This window comes from Phytophthora infestans, genomic scaffold (genome assembly GCF_000142945.1).
Source record: "Phytophthora infestans T30-4 supercont1.33 genomic scaffold, whole genome shotgun sequence".
NCBI lineage: Eukaryota > Oomycota > Peronosporomycetes > Peronosporales > Peronosporaceae > Phytophthora > Phytophthora infestans.
The window spans coordinates 1,345,342-1,366,060 of record NW_003303726.1 but is presented as its reverse complement, the minus strand read 5'-3'; the positions used below and the strand labels follow the sequence as shown (position 1 = coordinate 1,366,060).

Here is a 20,719-nt window from a genome sequence, read left to right as displayed (position 1 = left end):
ATCGCTCGTTCTGTAGTAACGCGTGCTGCACAAATTGGCCTTTTCCAAAGGTATCGTGAGCCATAAAAGAGAAAACTTTGTACTTTGAACGGTTTGTTCCGTGCGTCGCGTCAATGAGAAGAACTTCCGGAAATTGTTTGTAGACCGATCGCATGTGTTTAGTCTGTAATGTAATACATGTTGCAATTTTCTAATACAAAGAACATGTTAGATGTTATGAATATAATGTATTTGATTCACTAAATACACATACCTTTTCCCCGACATCGTCTACGAATATACGACCCACATTTTCGACATTATCTCCAAACTCGGCCATCCACTTCTTCAATCGTTTTGCGCTCGAACTTGGGCCGTTTCTGTTTTCACGAGCTTTCAGCTTGCTCACGAGGTTGTGAACATCCTGTGGCTTTGGATTACTATCTGAATTGTCTCTGATAAACTTCAGAATACTGGTCTTCTTTGCTCCAGCCTTTCGAAGCTCATTCACCGTCCGTAAGGCACTGTCATCGAGAGTAATCCGGTTGGAAGGATGACTCTTGAATGCATACTCGTTCAGTGAGTGATTGTGCTCGAGCCGGCACTTCGTCACTTTGAGCACAAACGTGTGTTCAGCTTTGTTAATCTCTTGAACGCATACATTCAGCTGAAATAATAGTAACAAAGTTAATGCAAACAGACACGGTTAGTGGCTGAGCTTACACCGGTGATGCACGATTCATCCCAACTGAGCCCGATTATGCCAGATTGGGTTTATTTCGCTACAAACCAAAACTATAGTAATCGCATACCTGTGCTGAGCATCCTTGGGCCCGTGTCTCCTGACGCGGCCGCTTGCTTGTGGCTTGCGATCGGTATGTGCCGTGGTGTGTACACACGTACGTCTTCGCGTACTGATCCCACTCGGCCGGGATTTTAGTCGCCGCGGAGCCCTGAGCATCTATCCTAGCATTCCGTACAGCCACTGAAGTGTTTGTTCTCACTCGAAATATCTAGCAGACAAACAAAACGTGATGAGACGGTATAGACAAACGCAACAGATAACTTAATAATGTACCTGGAGTGACTGCGCTTTGTACAGCGCTAGATAGGCCTCGAAGTCCTTCCACGACTGAAATTGTGTCTCTTGTGGTGGCGAGGCGAGGATAGAAATCTGACCCGATTCTTCACTTGCGCTACTGGTTACCGCCTCCGCCTCAGCAGAAGTCGGGCTCGACACTGGCTGCCAGTCACTCACGGAGCCGTCGGAGTCGTTGCTGGCGCTGTCGCTGTCGATACCCTCCAGTGCCAGGGGGCGCTTCTGTGCGCTGCGTGGCCGTGGTGCCATTTTCGTGCGTTTGGAGCCACGCGTTTGCTGGAGGGGGAGGATTTTTTGTGTGGGAGGGGTATACGCAGAGTATACGCTGTACCGAGTTCGGATATGGAAGATATCAGCAAATCCTAGCAAATCCGAAGATAACACAAGATTTGCTACGAGTGGGATGCTCCCAGTCTGGCAAAATACTCACTTCCATTTAAAATACCATTTCAAATTGTATACCCTACCTAGTACTAATGGACTAGTATACCGTGTATTTGCTTAGTAAAGCCCATTTTTTCACAATTTATTCATCAGTATGCAGCAAAATCTCTTATTAATTCGGCCGTGTTTAAAAAAAAAATCACAGTTGCTTGCTTTCCTGTCGGTACTAGCGCTTATTCAAGCCTGACAACGGCGTCAGCGAATGGCGACGGAACGATGCACGTTTTCGAAATGGTTTAGGCTTCGGCTGTCGCGGTTCAGACGCATCTGTTCCTTCCACACCCGCATCCTCCGGTTGGAATGTTGGTCGACGAAGCTTTTGCAACTGCGGCATTTGGTTCTTGAGAGCTGCAGTTGATTTGTACGGCGAACGTGGATCGAAGTCGCCACCTCTGGGGCTCAAGACACGTGATCCGAGTGATACAGCTTTGTCGAGACTAGGACGAGGACTGTCGTTTAGCTGCTGGTTACTGCTAGTAATGGAAGTCTCGGGACGTTGACGAGGTGATCCGAGTCGCGTATTTGACGGCGAGAGCGTGGATGACACACGGGACTGTGGGGGTGACAATGTCCCATACATACTGTTGCGGTTGGCATCGTACAGCAGGGTAGTATCCTCGCGAGAGCGACGTAGCAACTCATCCGAGCCATACAAATCAGGACTAGTGTAAGAGGTGACCATATCTTCGGCATCTTCCTCTTGCTGGTATCCCAAGAAATCGCATAAATCCACTGAAGTAGCCGAAGATAGCTGAGTTAATTTGTAAGAAATAATAATGAAATAGGTTAATAAATTCCAGTACTTCAATGTAAGGGATTACCAAGCACGTACCGAGCTCGTAACGCGACGGTGGCACGTAATGACCGTCGACGCAGTGGAAGCGATACTCTCACTCGACGTACGCAGTTCGCTTTCCTTAACTGGACTGATTGTTGCACCCTCGTGATGGAGTCTTATGCTCGGACTAAACACCAGCGCTGTTGTCTTTCGACGGCCTTTAGAGTCACGTGTACTGACTTTTTCTTCAAAGCTATTGAGACGTGCTCGGGAGGCTCGAATCGCGGCTGTCAGACGTGGACTCGGTCTTATAGAACGTTGCTCGCTGATACCAAGTGACAGTGTGCGTAAAAGTACTGGAGCTGGAGCGGGAAAGCACGTTAAGTCGTCGTGCTCCAGAAAGTTAATCTCACTCTTACTAGGCGACAGCGCCGACGTTGACGTGGGAGATGCCTCGTTCGTATCCCCAGACATGAGATGCGTTCTCATCCATTCTTCTTGTTGCTGTTTCAGAAGCTGTTCTTCTTCAGATTTGTGTTGCAAAATGGTCTGCAAGGATTCTTGTTGCTTTCGAATATCTCTCTGTGCCACAGGAGACGAAGGTGTTTGGAATTCCAGTTTATTCGCTGGTATTTGAGGCGCCTGCGCCTTCCCAGCACTTGTCGGTGCAGCCGCAGCCATCTTCTTGGACACTTGGATACGAAGATCATCACGTCGAGCCGTTGGTTTTGCACCGACACTAACGGGAGGTGGCGGTACTCCAGTTATTAACCCAGACGTAGGCACAGGTAAACTACTTGGTGGCTGCTGGAAGAGATTGTGTCGCTGTCGTAAGGAGGACGGCGACACAATTGGAGAGCTAGAGTACTCTAAAGGCGGAGGACGAGCCGGTTTCGCTGTGTTTTCCTCCTCTGGAGGCATTTCTCCCTGTACGAACCGCGTACGAGGTCGATGGAACGAGTGAGGGTGGCTATTTTGATCCCGAGGCGACGGCGACCTCGCTGTCAATGTCGTTGTAGCTATCGAATTTCGTTTTCGACGCCACCTCACGCCAGGGACGGGAGATGCCGAATATGCCGGAGGAGTTGCCATGGGCTGAACTACTGCAGGCTCATTATAATCAATACCCGAGGTGTCGATTCGAGGCAGTCGCTGCTTGGCTTGTTGTGCCTTGGTGACCGATCCTCTTCCCCAGGGGCTTGAAGCTCGACGTCGTGCTAGTCGACCACCATTTTTTGTACCCATTTCTTTTTCTTGGTTGGTCCCAATTGGAGACACTTGCTCTTTTTCATCGTGATCCTCTTCTGGATTTTCGAGTTTACCCATTTTAAGACGCAATTCAATCTCCGTTTGACCCAATTTCAACGTGTCCCCGTGACGCACGACTACAGCGTCATCGTGGATCTTGAGTTCGTTATTGAGGATGGAGCCTTCTCGACTGTGGTCGCTGTAGACCCAAATGCCCAATCCGGATGTACGTTCTAGCGTTCCGTGGGCTGCGTCGATCTTTGAGTCGCCTCGAAGCTTGAAAAGGGCTTGCAAGCCTGTACCGAGCACGATGCCATTGGCTGCGACTGGGGATAAAGGTTCTGTCTCGAGATTTTGCGTCTGTTGGTTGTTGTCGGGCGGACGACGCACTCGTAGCACGATCGTGGACGGGGAAGCGCTCGGCATACGAGAGGTTCAGTGCCCGGGAGGGACTGGAGCAGGGGCCGAAGCGGTGAATTTCGGCTAGCCAGCCATATTGGCCACTTTTTCGAAAATTTCGAAAAAGTTGCTAATAAAAGGTCATTTAATGACCTTTGAAATGACTTGATGTTTGTAAGCTTGAAATGTGTTATCGCAAAAGGCCATGAATTAGGTGACGAAATATAATACAACAGTAGTATGCAGTCACTGCATTAAGGGGATAAATGCTCCTTCGTGGCCTCTTAGCACTGCAGTCTGCAAAACAAACAATGATAATATTTGTGCTACTTTATTCGAACGTACTTCAAGCTGCTTAAAAATAATACCTTCGCACAGGCTGCTCTAAGCAGCTCCAAACTACTTCGAAGTAAACATGACATGTCGACCGGTACATCTTCAACATGTACCGGTTGAACGAATGGGAAGGTTGCCCTGCGCGTTGGATTGGACTCGAGTGAGCGTCTGTCAATAGAGAGTTGTTATTGGCAAAGTGCACCGTGCCGGCGGCACTGCCGCACCTGCACCCGACCAGACATTTTAAAGTGTTTTTGGTTGAAGTGGTACCCTTAGGGTACTACCCTAGCACTCCAACCAAACCCACTCAAAAATGTTTAATTAAAGACTGTTTAGTAAACAGGTACAAAGTGCTTTTATATCAAACTTGTAATTTGTAGTATTGATACATGAATGTCCATGAGGAGACCTCGTCTTATGCGGTGCATGTCGAGGCAATCATACACCTCAGTAGCTGCGCAAAATTTGTGGCCAAGGACTGAATGAGAATCGGCTTTCGACACCAGTAGAGAACTTGTCATCTGTACGCTCTGCAGGAATGCACTTCGTGAAAGTGTCGTCGTCTTCGTGAAACACAGCCCCAAGAAACCTTGAAAGTGTTGCTTTTCAGCGTCAAAAGGTAAGCATGCGGCCAGTTTCTTGCTTTGTGTCTCTGCGGCACATAAACGACGGGGAGGAGATTGCTTCAGATGGGGAGCTCATTCTTTTTCGCATTTTGGATCGATTTTGAGCGATCCCAGCTGCTACAGCGGACGTGACTATCCCCGCTCAGTTCACAACTCAGCGTGGCGCTCCTGGTTCCTCCTCCAGTCTGCAAATACAGCACAACCGCTTCGCTCTTCACCGAGAACCTGCTGGCCAGTGGCGACGGGAGAAGGCAAGCAACTTTCAGTGGACGGAAGCTGCTCAACTCAGGCTCAGGCAGATAGAAACAGTTTCTTTATCGAGATTTTCAGACATGACGAAGAGCAGATGGAGGACTCGCATTTTCGTGATGCTAGCGATGACACAGGTGGCGATCGATTCCGTCTCAGCCGCATCGGATGCGTCTACATATTCGGACAGTAGCGGTAGTGGGTCGGGAAGTCTAGCGGCGCTTAAGGCACAGCGTCAGGAATGTCTTGCGTCTCCTCCGAAGCAAGTTACGTTTACACAGAGCGCGTCGTCCACCAGCGCGGCGTATGTCGTCTACAAGGACTGCGCCATTTTGACCATCCGCGCCGATACTCAGAGCGATGGCACCAAGTCCATGGACGCCTCCGGACAGAAGATTGAGGTCGTCCAGAGCTTCCCTGCAGTCGACTCGTTGTACGTGTCGTCGATGCTTGGACGTCCAGGAGCGAGTAATGACAACGTTATTTTGTTTTAAACAGGGATCTATCGGGGAACAACATTAGTGTCATCGAAGAAGCGGACAGCACTTCTGTCACGACCCTGTAAGTGGGATTTTCATGACAAAACTCTAGAATTTCAAAATTGCTAACATCGTTGTGCTTGTACAGGGATATCTCTAGCAATGGCATTGTGGACATGACCAACGTTTCGATTCCCAGCAGTGTGACTGTGGTGTAAGTGTGAAAATCTCTGGATTTTCCTTTTTTTCTGGACTCTAATGTTTTTTTTGTGTTTAAATTTTCAGGAATTTGGATGACAACCAGATTTCGGCCTTATCCAAAGGTGATGTCCCTGACACAGTGACGTCCATCTCGATTAGAAACAACAGCATCACGTCATTACAGAGCTTTGTCATTAGTGACCAGGCTGACTACCTCGACTTGAGTGACAACTCGATAATCAAGCTCTCAAGCTGGCAAATGCCCACCAGTCTGCAGTCTTTCAGGTGTCAAGACTGCGGGATCAAGATCATCGCTGGTGTCGTCTTCCCGACTTCCATGTCCTTATCAACTTTCGATCTCACAGGCAGCAACGTAGAAACATTCGAGGTTGCCAACTCCAGTGTCGCAGTACTCGAGGCAGTCGACGATCTCGTAGTCACGACAATTGGAGCCAACTGTAGTGACGGTCACGCCACTTCTCTAGTTGCTCGTTCGATGAATCTTTGCGTGCTCGTGGACGGATACTTCGACGCTAAATACCTTGTCGGCGGATCAGGCTCCTCGAGTCCTGGAAGTGGACACATCCCAGCTGAAGGAGGAGGCGGTGGTGGTCTCAGCAATTGGATGATGCTGGCCATGATCTGTCTTGGAGCCATGATGGCGTGTATCCTCGGTGGAGTGGTATTCGTCATCTTCCGTCGACGACAAAAAGATCGCGATGAAGAGCTGAAAGAAGCCGAAAATCTCGAATTTGATCCGGATGCCTCGGTTTCTTCCAAGGCCACAAAGTACATGCCCAGTCACATGACAGGCATGTCAAGAACCGGGCGAACGGACTCAGTACCGGAGGCGATGCTGAGCGAATCCAACGCCAACTATGTGCTGAATGACATCCGCACAGACGACGATATTATGCAATGTCGGTTACTTCAGGAAGAAGTGGTACGCGGGAAACTTCTAGCCAAGGGAGGCTACGGTGCCGTGTATCTGGCTACATTCCAGAGCGAGAAGGTGGTGACCAAGCAATTGTTACCCGAGCGTGCGCGTGACAAGCGTTGGCTGGGCAGCTTCATGGACGAGATCCGTCTCTGTTCGACATTGGATCACCCAAAGATTGTTCGCTTTATCGGCGTAACTTGGAGCTCGTTGAGCGACATCTCGATGGTCATGGAATACATGCCGCGTGGGGACCTAAGCACAATGTTACAGAAGCAACTACAGCGCGAACTTGATGCTGAATACGCTCGAGATGGCTACGGTTGGTTCCACTCAGTCGGAGAGGGTGAAAACCTCAAGTGCAAGTCGCTTATTGCGCTCGATATCGCTGAGGCTTTGGTCTATTTGCACTCGTTCGAGAGTCCGATTATCCATCGTGACATGAAGCCCAAGAATGTGCTTCTGAGTGACACGTGGGAAGCCAAACTCACGGACTTTGGTATCAGTCGAGAGCTGGACGAAGACCAGACCATGACAGCTGAGATCGGGACCGTGTCCTGGATCGCTCCTGAGGTGCTACGTGGCGAGCATTACTCTGAAAAGGCAGACGTGTACTCGTTCGGTGTCATCTTGACAGAGTTGGATACATGTCGCCGGCCGTATTCTCAGGGTATCCCGGGAGAGAGCAACCGTGGCGGTAACAACAAGACGTCGAACACTCGTATTGCTGTGCTGGTTAGTGCTGGAACGTTGAGACCTGAAGTGCATGTGGATTGTCCTCGTAGTGTCCGCAGTTTGGTGGACAAATGCTTGGCGTTCGACCCGGAAGATCGACCGTCAGCTCTGCAAATTCACTACGAACTACGCAACTTGGAGCTTGGGGAAGAGGAGCTGCTGGCATCGGCGAGACGCATGACGCGGACGCAATCAAAGGCAAGCATGAGTGCGAGCCATTCAAGCCTCTCGTTCCAAGCTGCGTAAACGTTTATGGAACGAGAATATCGAGCTTTAAAGGGACTCGAGAAACAGAAGTGAAGGTATTTAATAAAACATTTTGACGTTCATAATCTCTTCAAGTCAGAGCTGTCGATTGCAGTCCGGTACATGTACCGGTACTCCAGATTCCATGCGGCAAATCGTTGCCTTGGTCCTTCTCGTTTTTGAGCAACCGAGTGTTTGAATTTAAGTGAATGCCACAAAGTTGCGACTTGCGGCTGGAAAAACCGAGCGTTGCATGGCTCCGCCTGGTGTTGAATGCTCGTTCTTGTGTTCTTTAAAATTGGAAGGGGGCGAACCTGCTGTCCGATGTAACAATGGTGCAAATCTAATAGACTGTGCCTGCGAGAAAACTTTCGGATGGGGAGCGGACTGTGCCCTTCATGTCGTGCATCAAAAACCGAGCATGATTTTGGGCTCAGTTTACTATTCGAACGTGATCTCGTGTAGGAGAGTGTCGACGTCTGGAGTGGGGACGTACTAATGAGACGACCGCGCCATCGTCATGGACTGCTGACGCTTTTCGTTCTCTCAGCCGTTCTAAAGAGCCCGACAAGAGCTCGTGTCTTCCAGACGGACGGGTGCGAGAAGCCAGCACCGACACTGGCGACGCTGCGACGAAGCGAGGATATACCGTCGAACGCTGAGGTTGTGTATCAAAACTGCACCGTAGTGAAGATCAGCTCCACGTCCAGCAACGGAACCACGACAATCGATGCCACCAATTTGGAGATCGCAGCCGTCTCAAGTTTCCCGGCTGTGACCACCGTCGTATTATCAGGAAACCAGGTCACTACTATCTATGAAGACACCGAGGCCACCGTCAAGACGTTGTACGTGGTACTATAGTACCCCTGAAGTACTACCCGTCTTGCTAACCATCGCGGCTTCTGGTTTGACAGGGACCTGTCGGCGAATGGACTCAGCGCTTTGGATGCCTTATCAATCCCTAGCAGTGTCTCGAGGCTGTACGAAGACTGCACTGGTATCTGAATGTGATGCAGTATAATGACGTCGTTTTGTGTATTTTTTTGAGCAGGGTTTTAGACAACAACTCGATTAAAGGTTTGGACGGCGGTGAGCTCCCGGACACTGTCACGGCTTTATCTTTGAAGAATAATGGCATCATAGTCCTCACCGGCTTCAGATTTAGCAATACGCTCGTGATGCTCGACACGAGTCAGAACACAATCCACGACTTGTCCAAGTGGCAGATGCCGACACAGCTCGGAGCGTATTCGTGTGTCGATTGCGACATCGAGAAACTCTCGGGCCTGACGTTGCCATCCTCCGGCTCACTGACTTCTCTCGATCTGGAAGGTAGTACCGTTGACTCGTTCGAGATCGCCAACTCGAGTTTGCCTCTTGTAGGAGGACTCGGTTGGTTTAAACTGACGGTCTCAAGCTCCAGTTGCAGCGACACAAGTGCTACACAACAACAGGTACAGAGCGTACCTGTCTGCGTACTGCCCGACGCAGTGTACAACAGCAAGTTTGTGATTTCAGACTCGACTGGAGCCCCTGGACCACCACCGAATGGCTCGCAGCTTCTGGATAAAGGCGCCGCTGATACCACTGCTTCATCTGGCTGGATGTTGGTGGCCATGATCTCTGGCGCTGCGTTACTTTTGGTCGTTATTGGCGGTGCTGTGGGATATCTTGTGTTCCGCCATCGCCGCTCGAATGAGAAACTCAAGGACTATACAGCAGACCGGAGCTCTGGCTTTCGATCTATAGCTGAAGCGCGCACAACTACCAACCCAACGAGCCATACGTTCTTCGAACGGACACTAAACACAGGGAATATGGCAGCGGAAGAGCACTCGGCACTGGATGACACGCTTGTCAGTACCAAACATCGGATGAACAGTACCATGGCGTCTTCCACTTCTACGCAGTCCGCACTACCACTGTCCTCCAGACATCTGGAGAATGATATTCGCACGGATCAGGAGATGCGCCACTTCCGTTTGATGCACGACGAAGTGATCCGAGGCAAGTTGATCGCAAAAGGAGGCTACGGTGCTGTGTACAAGGCTACATTCCGTGGCAAGACGGTAGTTTCGAAGCAACTCCTGCCCGAACGAGCTCGTGATCCGAAGATGCTCAACGATTTTATGGACGAGATCCGGACGTGTGCGTCTCTGGATCATCCGAAGATCGTGAGGTTCCTCGGCTTCACTTTCACCTCGCTAATGGATCTGTCTGTAGTGTTCGAGCACATGCCAAACGGAGATCTCGCCACGCTCTTGCAGAAGCAACTGAAGCGTGAGACGCGCGATCCGTCTGCACGTGGCTCGTACGGCTGGTTCCGGTCCACAAAGTCCGAGCGAGGAGGCGTCAAGTGCAAGTCTCTTGTGGCTCTAGATATCGCCGAAGCTCTGGTCTATCTACACTCCTTTGAGAGCCCCATGATCCATCGAGATCTCAAGCCGAACAACGTGCTGATGAGCGAGAAATGGGAGGCGAAACTCACGGACTTTGGCGTGAGTCGGGAACTCACCGAGGATCGGACGATGACTGCGGAGATCGGTACCATCTCTTGGATTGCACCCGAAGTTCTGCGTGGAGAGCGGTATTCCGAGAAGGCGGATATGTATTCCTTTGGCGTCATCATGACCGAATTGGACACGTGTCGTCGACCGTATTCCGAGGGCGTCCCTACCGAGGACAACCGAGGCGGGAACATCAAGCACACGAACGCCCGGATCGCTGTATTAGTTAGTGCAGGCAAATTGAGGCCGTCGCTGAGCCCGGACTGTCCGAACAGTGTGAAGGACCTGGTGGCCAAGTGTCTGGACGCCGACCCGATGAATCGACCGTCGGCCTTGCAGCTGCACTTCGAGTTGCGCAATCTGGAGCTCGCACTGGACGACCTCGCGACTACCGGTCGACTGGCAAACCGAGCCATGTCGGTGCCTCGTACCAACCGCACAGCACCGCGTCGACCGACGTACAGACAAGAGTATCGGAAGATCTCCGAGCCGCAAATTGTACTGATCGAGGACGACGACATCGCTCTGCTGTCCAACGAGCGGAGGGACCATATGCAGTTTTAATACTTCTATGTAAAAGCCCATGAGTAGGACATTGTAACAAGTGAAAAGTACCCCTTATCATGAAAGTTTTAGCCTTTGAGCGAGTCAGTTTAAAGAGCTTTTAACCGGTCGACTGTAGAGTTGAACTGAGGAGCTACGCTTAGCTGACATATTATGTTCCGTAAGCACGTGGCAAACTCCAGCGTTGCACTCCTTAACCAAGAAAAAGATCGTCGGTCGTTGCCTCACCAAACGATTGCGACGACTCGCAGACACAACGAAGCACTTTCGATTCTCGGCATCAAGCTTTCAAGGCTTCAGAGCTTCAGTGAAGCTGCCATTTATGCTGCAATAATTTGTATTTACTTCAGTATTATCGTGAACAAAATTCCATGAATGCATATAATAGCTCACATGTATCGTTGATCGCTGGGTAATCAAGAAACAACAGCGGCCACGCTGAAACTTTTGACCTTGGGGCATGTTATTTGAACAGCTGATTCGGTGGGATACAGTATCACTTCGTTCTCCCATCGTGACTGCACACGCACTGGTCAGTCACGTGCTCTTTTACACAGTTGGTACCTCTCTCAGTCTCCGATATACTCTCACGCCATTCATTTCCGAGCGTTTTGTAACGGGCTCATCGTCATGAGACTGTGGTGGGTCTGGGTGGCCACTTGCGCTCTGTCCCGAGAGCTCCACGCGGCGACGACATGTCCTGATTCAGGTATCGCGCCGCCATCCGAAGTCACGTTGGCCGCAGCAGCCGATGGAGCAGACGACGAGGCTATCCTCGTAAAAAACTCCGACTGTGATGAAGTCACAATTACAGCGACAGGGTCAGAGAACCCAGGAGAGTACAGGATCAACGCCAGCTACGTGGACATTGAGGTCGTCGAGAGCTACCCGGCCGTCGCGAGTTTGTACGTAAAATTCGAATTAGGGTGCAATTAGAGACCCGTAACCTAATTCTAAACACTAAAACTTACAGATGGCTTTGGAATAACAAGATCAAGACGTTTAAGGCGGTGGGGACGTCAGTGACGGAAGTGTACGTGGATTCGGGTATAGCGTTTGCTGTATATAATACTGACCGCCGTTTGTGGCTTGATGTAGAGATATCACAAGCAACCAGTTGACGTCGTTGGATGGCTTAGAGTTCCCCTCGAGTGTGCTATTACTGTAAGTGAACTGGATTTTGGGCTTTCAAATTATTTCGCTAGTTTTTCGGTGGTAAGGTGCTTTGATTTGCTCATCGAGACTGGGTGTGTTTTCGCGATGGCTACAGGACGTTGGATCTTAATTTTCTCGCATCGACGAAAGCGTCCAACTTCCCAGAGAGCTTGCAACGTTTGTATCTGCGCAAGAACTCGATCACATCGCTGGCCAAGTTCCGTTTCTCATCGAAGCTGCAAAATTTGTATCTGAACGGGAACCAACAGCTCGCGACACTGGAAGGCGCAGTGTTCCCCGACAGTCTGCAGTATCTGTAAGCTGTTCACGAATGCATTTAACCTGGTGTGTCACTACACTAACGTCAGCTTGTTATTTGTCGGAATAGAGAGTGTAGCGACTGTCGTATAACCGAGATCGTGGGTGTAACCTTCCCATCGAAACTCAAGACAATGTACGTCTGTATTTCACAAAACATGTTAAAACGTAACTAATGAACCCCTGGATTGTGTAACTTTAGGACGCTTGGAGGAACAACGGTTACAAACTTCGTCGTACGCGAGTCTGACGTCACCGTGTTGAAGAGTGCACAGCTGAGTCTCACGGTCAATTTTGATGCGGACGACTGTTCCAGCCTCTCTGGCTCGGTTACAACAATATCAGACGACATTTCAGCCTGCGTTCTCGATGGTAACATTTGCTTTCGAGGTATTTGATATCTAATCGCTATTAACATTTATCTGTTATGTTGTTAGATTTAACATTTTCAAGTCTGTATCCAACTAGCAGTGACTCTGGTTCTTCCACAGGAACCAGTTCCAGTGCCAGCTCCACAACTAGCAGCTCCAGCACTGGAGACGGCACTACCAGCCCAAGCACTGACAGTACGAACCAAGCGTCCGGTGGATCGGGGACTACTGTTGTTATTAACGAGGACAGTTCGAGCTCCAGTGCAGGTTTGATCGGAGGTATCGTTGCAGGTGTTGTCGCTGTTTTACTCATCATCGTGGGCTTCATCGTGTACCGTCGACGTCAACAAAAGCGACGTAACTCGAATAGCGATGGCTTTGTGGCTTTACCCACAAGTAAAACCCCGTCCAGTGGTTTAACTGGTGGCACAGGCACGGGATCGCAAACGCTATCACTTCCTCCATCATCCGATGGCTATCTCAGCAACGACGTACGCAACGACGAAGACTTGATCCCGTATCGTCTACCAATTGATGATATAGTGATCCAGGAGGAACTCGCCAGTGGAGGCTTCGGTGTCGTTCATCTCGCCCAACTCTACGGCCAACGTGTAGTTGTGAAGCAGATTCTACCCAAGGCCATGTCCAAAGATCTTTTACGTCGATTTATGGATGAAATCCGGCTGTTCGCACGTATGGACCACCCAAAGATCGTCCACTTTATCGGCTTAGCTTGGACGAATCTTTTGGATCTTTCGCTAGTGGTGGAGTATATGCCTCGAGGTGACTTGACTACGCTAATCAGACAGAAACACGCTGAAAAGGATGGTCGTCGGACCTTCTCGTGGGTCGGTGAGAACTCGCAGCCACGTAGCAAGATCGAGATCGCCTTGGATATAGCAGAGGGACTCGTGTTCATGCATTCATTCGACCCGACAATCATCCACCGGGATATCAAGTCACGGAACGTGTTACTAAATCACGAATGGGAAGCTAAGCTCAGCGACTTCGGTATCTCCCGAGAAACCTCCAATCAGACTACAATGACAGGCGGCATGGGCACTATTGCTTGGATCGCACCCGAAGTGCTACAGGGCGATCGGTACTCGGAAAGCGCAGATATCTTCTCGTTTGGTATCACTCTGAGCGAGATGGATACATGTGGCCACCCGTACAACAGCCACAAATCGGAGGTGGATGCACTGACTGATGCAAAGATCGCACTGCTAGTGAGTACGAACGCCATCAAGCCGACGATCGAAGACGATTGTCCTCCCGAGATTCGTGATGTGATCCTGAAATGCGTGTCTTTCAACGCGTCGGATCGACCAACAGCCGTCGCTCTGCATTATCAACTCCGAACCATCGCTAATACCTACCAGGATCTGGCGATGATGCAGTGAAGAAAACATGTTAAAACTACATTCGACTACATGTAGCATGCGTAAATAGCTCAAGGGAAATGGCCTAATGAAAATACATACATTAATTCTACCGTGGTACCGTGAAATAGTTTCAGTGGGAGTTGTGGACCTGGCTCATCAATTTGATGATCAAACGGATACCTTTGCAACGTCGGCCACACACTAAATTTCAGTCCTCGCAAGATTTTTTAGGACGCATTGCAGCAGCTGCAACTTGTCGCTGTAGCGTACAGCTAAACGACAGACTTTATGTCGTGGACGGTAGGATACATTGGTCCGTCACCTGGGTGCAATGGAGGAAGGGTCCCGTACGGTGGCACTGTTGGCATCCTGTCGCTGAACATGGTACTATACAATCCGCAGGGTCGCTCCAATGAAGCCTCCATGTGGAGACAAGAAATGATTGACAAGACAGAAATGGCTACACTCTATGGAGTTTTTTCGGTAGAATACAGCCTTACAATGCCATACAAACTTTAAGTACTGTGCATTCAGAACTAAAAAAATCCCACACTCAGCAAAAGCTTACATAATTGTCACTTCACTCAGCTCCACGGTCGCCATACCTCGTTGCGCTCGGCCCCACCGACAATGCGGGTCTTTCCGACCGTGGAGACGCCGTCCATGGCGCCCATGTGGCGCAAGATGCGCGAGATCCGTGCCATGGTCACCAAGAAGCCTCAAAAGGACGCGCAGCAGCGTTTCTCGGCCTCCAGCTGGCGCAAGAGCTCGGCGCAGGACGCGGCCAAGCGGTTCAACAGCGCCACCAGTTATCTCGCTGCTGTTAGCGTCAAAGCCCACCGAAAATCGTCCGTTGCGAGGTTCAGCTTTGTCTCCGAGCTCGAGAAAGCCACGGATATCGACGAGTTCGAGCTGCTGGACGTTCTGGGCCGAGGAAGCTTCGGCTCGGTGCATCTGGCTCGACATTTAGACACCGGCGCAACTGTAGCCATCAAGATGGTTACGAGGCATTCGGTGCATGAGATGCATCAAGAGAAGAATATCATGAGAGAGCAGAGTGTGCATTTGGGTCTGGTACATCCATTTATTGCTAGACTCTATGCCACTTTCCAAGACAATGAGGCGCTGTATTTCGTGTTGGAATTTTGTCCAGGAGGAGAGATATACAGCTTGGTGTATACCCACGATGACGGGCATTTAGAGGAGAATGAAGACTGTGACGACTCCGATGAAGAAGAGAACAGGAGATCCAGACAAGTGCAAGTGCCCGACACCTCCGACTCAGTCACTACCGAGTCCGAATCAGATGAAGAGCAAAGCAGACAACAACGTGGAGCGAGCATCGCAATGAGTCGCAATAGTTTAACACTAGAGAACTTTCTATTCAAGCAGAAACTACGCAGCTCCCACGGCGGACTACACGAACGCTATGCAGCTTTCTACGCTGCGTGTTTGATGACGGCCCTCGAGTATCTGCACAGACGAGGAGTCTTGTATCGCGATTTGAAGCTCGAAAATCTCGTGTTGGACGCTGATGGATACCCGAAACTCATCGACTTTGGGTTATCCAAGCCAGACGCGACTAGGACGACAGAACGGAACGCGACAATGTGTGGTAGTGCCGAGTATATGGCTCCAGAAATTCTGCAACACAAGCCGTACGACCAGCGAGTAGACGTATGGGCTTTTGGTATTCTCCTGTACGAAATGTTGTTTGGAACGACACCGTTCTACCATGCTAACCATAGAGAGCAAGGTCGTCGTATCATCTCGGAGCCTGTGCAGTTCCCCGAAGACTACGAGCAAGGACACCCTGCAGTGTGCTCTCTTATCAAGAAGCTATTGGAAAAAGACCCAGCACTGCGCCTTGCGTCGTTCTCAGAGGTGAAGAAGACGACATTCTTTCGAATGTATTTCCCGTCAACGCAAGGTTGGCAGCAACTTGAAGCGCGACAAGTAGAGCCTCCGTTTATCCCGAGACTGGATGGTCCTTTCGATACCAGTTTTTTTGTACGTGTCCAAGACGGAGATGAAGATTGTGGAAGCGATGCCGACTCAGATTTTGGGTACTAATCCCCCAACTGCAGACCCGTGCAGACAAATGTGGACTCGCTAGCATGCGAGTAGTAGCGTCGAGTCAAGCGTATTTATTTGTGATTCAGTACGCCTCAAGGAGGCTCATAACCTAGATAGCTAGAGCTGGAATACGTGCTAGAAATACGATTTTGGATGTGTTTTTTTTTAATTATTGGTGGTTCTATTTTTCATTTTTCTAGAATTATCTGGGCAAATAAATTAGTCACGTAGGAGATTTAGAAATCGCTAAAAATGTTAGAGCCGTCCTCAAAGTAGGGCTCTACATCAGCTTCCAGTTCCTCCCGATAGTCATCATCGATAGTCTGGAAGAAAGAAGTGTCCAATGGTCCATCGATTTTGGGGACGAATGGCGCCTCGCATTCGCGGCGGAGCAAGAGTTGCCAGTCTTCAGGACACGTAAACATCCGTGAGAAAAATCTGTGCTGTTTGATCTTGTCCATAGAAGCGAGTCGTTCATCTGGGTTCTTTACCAAGAGCTGGTTGATGAGGTCGCAAGCTAGTGGGTGTTTATCTTCGAACTCGTTCGGAAACTCCACATCATCGTGGGTGATTCGACGACCCAGTTTGCGAGGGTTTTCATGGTAGAACGGCGTTTTGCCGAGTAGTAGTTCGTACATAATGATACCGAACGACCAGATATCCACACGCTGGTCGTGGGATTGACGTAGAAGCACCTCTGGAGCCATGTAGTCCATACTCCCACACAGTGTGAGGTTCCGTGCATTCTGAGTCTGTTCGCTGCTGTCATCCGTGTCTTCCGCTCGTTGTGCGTCCTGCTTAGCGAAGCCAAAGTCGAGAATCTTGAGATAACCTTCTTCATCTAGTACCAAGTTCTCCAACTTAAGGTCACGGTACAGCAAATTCTGATCGTGCAAGTACTCGAGTGCACTCAAGATGCATCCAAGGTAGAACACGGCATACTCTTCCTTTAATCCTCCGAATTGGCTGCGTAGAATGGCAAGACCTTCAGCCTCCAGCGTTTGCGAACAAATAGGGTTTAAAGACTCGAACGAGCTCGACTTTAATGCACGGACTGGAGTTGCCGGCCTGATCTCGTCGTCTTCCTTAAGCGACGTTTGCATCTGCAATTGTGGCGTCTTAGCAGCGTCTTCATCGTCGTCTTTCTCTTCAGTGTTCGAGTAGACAAGACTCCAAAGTTCTCCTCCTGGAAGATACTCGAGCACCAAGTACAGACAGTCGTCGTCCTGGAAAGTGCCGTACAATTTCGCGACTAGCGGATGTTGCAGCTGCAAGTGCACTGCACGCTCTCTCAAGATGTGTTTCTCCTGTCGTGTAGTAACCACGTGCTCTTTGGACAACACCTTGAGTGCCACACTGGTGCCAGTGGGTATGTGCTTCGCTAGCTTCACCACGCCGTATGTGCCAACTCCAAGCACGCGGATGATCTCAAACTCATCAGCTGCAAGAGTCTGCAGCTCCGGATCGCTGTTCTCAATTAATTTCGTCTTGTTATCGCTGCCCATGTCAAGTTCAGCAATGAATGCTGGGAAGATCATGCCTGCGAGTTTCTCGGGACTGTCCGCCACTTGGCAACTCATGCCTCCAGCTCAGTAGATGGATAGTGGAGATTCGTTCGGAACAGACTGTCTGATCTCGCACACACGTTCACACCTACCAGTCTCTTGCAGAGAATTCCAATTCGGGCCTGAGAGCTTCAAGACCACGAAACTTCCACTGGACCTCAGTGCGACGAGAATAGCTACACTTTTTATCTCACACGTCGCAGACGAATAAGACTTAAGGAAAAATTGGAAAATCGGATTCTCTTCATAAAAGAAGAGAAAAAAAAGTCGTCGCCAAGTGTCGACACTACAGAGGAGATTTACAGCTAGGTTTATTGAGTATCGTGGCTGGATACTGCGCTGGAAACTATTGACGACACCTCGATCCTCGAGGTCCGTCAGCACTAGAAACCCTTCAAATCCGTTTTTAACGGATAGTGCAACGGTCTTCGATGTCTTCCGAGGGCGGAGGAGTGTCGTTAGCGGCATGTGCAGCGTGTGTAGCTGCGATCTTGCTCTTCCAGTACGTGGTATCGTCTCGACCGCTCGATGCTGCTCAGAATGGTACGGCGCGACGTGTGGATCTGCATTTGCAACGTAAAATGCAGCACCTTGGCACGGGGGCGATGATCTACGCAGCCTCGCGATTATTTGGCTCGTTGGCGGGGGCTTCAGTGCTGCTATTCTTCGCTGTGTTATTCTACGGACTACACGAGTTGAGGGGGCGATATGAGACGGTTAATGCCGCCTACATCAAGTGTTTTAGTAGTATTTTACGGCAGTACGAAGTATCGAGAGCGGCACTCCCTGGCGCGTTCTACTTTTTACTGGGATCCGGCTTCTCACTCGCGTTATATCCACCTCGAGTCGCACGACTTGCAATTCTTCATGTACGCTGTTATCGGTTAAGAACAAAGTATCTTCGAGTTCTAACGTGTTTCGTTGCTATAGTTGTCGGTGGGGGATCCTGCTGCCGCGTTCTTTGGGGCGTTATACGGTCGACACAAATTGGTACATTTAATGGGGACGCTAGGAGGCAACAAGTCGCTGGAAGGATCGATTGGATGCTTCTGCGTTGCTGTTGCCGCTACATTTACGGCGTTAATGGTGGAGCAAGATTTTTATTTCGACGTGATAGGCAATGACATTATGGCAATCGCCGGTACTATTTCATTCGCGGCGGGAATTAGTGCTGCGGCCGCGGAACTACTGGACATCGGCGGGTGGGACGATAATTTGACACTTCCGTTGCTCTCTGGCGTCTTCTTGCAACTCGTTGTGGGTCATTTACTTTAAAAAAAATGTTCAAACGTTTCCAAAATATTTGAGGTCTATTCTAATGCAAAATTTAGCTTAGAGGTATGCGGCAATAAACTTGGACACCGGTCGAATCCAGTGGCCATCTTTCCAGCTGAAAAGCCCGTGCAACATGCGCTCAGGTCGTCGCCAGAGCTGCTCCGTCACGACTTCAGCGTCACGAGTGAGCGCGTCATACTCGTCTTGCAGTCGATGCTGCAGCTCCGAGTTTCGTGTGAACAACACCAAGTTCGACTCCAGGTCGCAGCCATAAGACCGCTGTCCAAAGTTGGAGCTGCCAACGACTGTAAGCTGAGGAAGACCGCGTGCTGACGAGCGTCCATCAGACGGAGGTCTCCACCACATGCCTTTACCGTGAAAAGTCCAGTTTGGTCGGTTGAATTCCCGTAGCACTGTTGGATACTCACGGCTAATAGTGCGTTCAAAAAAGTCTTGCTCGATCAGAGAATAAGCCATAGGCAACGCTCCTTTCACGCCACGTGCGTCGTAGAAGCCGTTCGCTCGTGGGGCAGCAGAAATCACGTCTAAACCAGCTTGACAGTGTTCCAATAATCCACTTAGAAACGGAGGAAAATTCAAGTATCCCGACGCAATTTGGAGCTGCGAACCACGCGGTAATTGCCGCACAAACTCACTTAGCACACGCTCATCGTGGTCCATGGAGATTGGTGTAAATTGCAGCGTTGGAAACGCCCACGCATCGGTGCGTGCGTCGTCTTTATCTTGCTGATACTGACTTGGGTCCACTAGCTTCTCGAGATCGCGTCGCATTGCCGTCTTTGCGGCCTCCGAGTCGTGAGCCAGTTGAGGTGCCAACAACTTGTAGTCGCTCTTGGCGGATGTCAACGATTCCAGTTTGACTCTGTACGAAAAACCGGTAACCAGTTGTACGAACTGATGGTAGAACTGTGCCAACGCCCCGCAGTTTGTCAATTGCACGTATCGATCCTGTCTATTGGTGAAGTAATCGTTGCTCAAATTTGCGCCACTAAGCACGAGAGTGTCGTCCACTAAATACACTTTAGCGTGAGAGACGCCCAGCGTCTCATTAAATGGCGGAGGTAGTTTGGCTTTGAGTCCTGAGAGTTGTGGTACGCGGAATAGAAATAGCTCCACGTTGTTCGGAAATTGCTTCAATAATGGAGCTAACATGGTGACGGAACTGGCCGTGACACCGCCGCGTTGGCCGCGAGAATAGTCCAGTACGATCTGCACCTGGAGCTGCGGTCGTTCTTTTAGTCTCGCGGCTAGTGCGTCCACCAAATCGCTCTCCAATTGACCCGTGCCGAGATACAGCGAGGAGATGGAGATTCGTGTCTCTGCGAGCTGTATATTGTGCACTAGCTGCTGGTAGAAGTCTGTGGGGGTGGCCAATAACGTTACATCGGAGCTGCGCAATGGGAACAGACGCGAATGACGCGCTAGAGAGCGGAACAGGTGCTCGTAAGTGGTGCTGGAGCAGTTGGAGGTCATGGCGGAGGGTGAACCTCCAACTTGAGGCTCCAATTCGTGAGGAAGAGAAATGCGCAAATGCAGACTGAAAGGGATATGACATTAGGTAGGCTCTCCTAAACTGCTTTTAATCCACGGGAAAAACAATGGAGCTCGAGGTACCCAAAATTAGAAAAGGGCCAATATGATGTACCCAAATGCATTTTGCAAAAAGAAAATCAAGGAAAGCTCGTGGTCGATGTATTACTCTACCTTAAGCCACCGACTAGCA

General features: G+C 50.0%; 8 protein-coding genes across 8 annotated transcripts; 5 read left to right on the top strand and 3 right to left on the bottom strand.

The window, feature by feature from the left end:
* Nucleotides 1–1,688: 1,688 nt before the first annotated feature.
* PITG_14973 (uncharacterized protein) lies at nucleotides 1,689–3,974 on the bottom strand (the record flags this gene model as incomplete). Its single annotated transcript, XM_002899094.1, has 2 exons — nucleotides 1,689–2,273; nucleotides 2,355–3,974. 2 exons carry the CDS (start codon nucleotides 3,972–3,974, stop codon nucleotides 1,689–1,691), a joined length of 2,205 nt encoding a protein of 734 aa, XP_002899140.1.
* A 1,267-nt stretch (nucleotides 3,975–5,241) lies between these two features.
* Nucleotides 5,242–7,756, top strand: PITG_14972 (protein kinase, putative; the record flags this gene model as incomplete). The annotated part of the gene is made up of 4 exons (XM_002899093.1): nucleotides 5,242–5,591; nucleotides 5,657–5,719; nucleotides 5,786–5,851; nucleotides 5,923–7,756. The coding sequence occupies 4 exons, from the start codon at nucleotides 5,242–5,244 to the stop codon at nucleotides 7,754–7,756; spliced, it is 2,313 nt and encodes a 770-aa protein (XP_002899139.1).
* Nucleotides 7,757–8,254: 498 nt separating this feature from the next.
* On the top strand, nucleotides 8,255–10,830 carry PITG_14971 (protein kinase, putative; the record flags this gene model as incomplete). The annotated part of the gene is made up of 3 exons (XM_002899092.1): nucleotides 8,255–8,604; nucleotides 8,674–8,756; nucleotides 8,819–10,830. The coding sequence occupies 3 exons, from the start codon at nucleotides 8,255–8,257 to the stop codon at nucleotides 10,828–10,830; spliced, it is 2,445 nt and encodes an 814-aa protein (XP_002899138.1).
* Nucleotides 10,831–11,460: 630 nt separating this feature from the next.
* On the top strand, nucleotides 11,461–14,077 carry PITG_14970 (protein kinase, putative; the record flags this gene model as incomplete). The annotated part of the gene is made up of 7 exons (XM_002899091.1): nucleotides 11,461–11,735; nucleotides 11,804–11,863; nucleotides 11,929–11,994; nucleotides 12,101–12,301; nucleotides 12,374–12,439; nucleotides 12,506–12,675; nucleotides 12,741–14,077. The coding sequence occupies 7 exons, from the start codon at nucleotides 11,461–11,463 to the stop codon at nucleotides 14,075–14,077; spliced, it is 2,175 nt and encodes a 724-aa protein (XP_002899137.1).
* A 555-nt stretch (nucleotides 14,078–14,632) lies between these two features.
* PITG_14969 (protein kinase, putative) lies at nucleotides 14,633–16,132 on the top strand (the record flags this gene model as incomplete). The annotated part of the gene is made up of 1 exon (XM_002899090.1): nucleotides 14,633–16,132. One exon carries the CDS (start codon nucleotides 14,690–14,692, stop codon nucleotides 16,130–16,132), a length of 1,443 nt encoding a protein of 480 aa, XP_002899136.1.
* Nucleotides 16,133–16,371: 239 nt separating this feature from the next.
* Nucleotides 16,372–17,715, bottom strand: PITG_14968 (cAMP-dependent protein kinase catalytic subunit alpha, putative; the record flags this gene model as incomplete). The annotated part of the gene is made up of 1 exon (XM_002899089.1): nucleotides 16,372–17,715. The coding sequence occupies one exon, from the start codon at nucleotides 17,713–17,715 to the stop codon at nucleotides 16,372–16,374; it is 1,344 nt and encodes a 447-aa protein (XP_002899135.1).
* A 416-nt stretch (nucleotides 17,716–18,131) lies between these two features.
* PITG_14967 (uncharacterized protein) lies at nucleotides 18,132–18,975 on the top strand (the record flags this gene model as incomplete). The annotated part of the gene is made up of 2 exons (XM_002899088.1): nucleotides 18,132–18,569; nucleotides 18,631–18,975. The coding sequence occupies 2 exons, from the start codon at nucleotides 18,132–18,134 to the stop codon at nucleotides 18,973–18,975; spliced, it is 783 nt and encodes a 260-aa protein (XP_002899134.1).
* Nucleotides 18,976–19,032: 57 nt separating this feature from the next.
* On the bottom strand, nucleotides 19,033–20,519 carry PITG_14966 (CDP-diacylglycerol-glycerol-3-phosphate 3-phosphatidyltransferase, putative; the record flags this gene model as incomplete). The annotated part of the gene is made up of 1 exon (XM_002899087.1): nucleotides 19,033–20,519. The coding sequence occupies one exon, from the start codon at nucleotides 20,467–20,469 to the stop codon at nucleotides 19,033–19,035; it is 1,437 nt and encodes a 478-aa protein (XP_002899133.1).
* Between the last annotated feature and the right edge of the window lie 200 nt (nucleotides 20,520–20,719).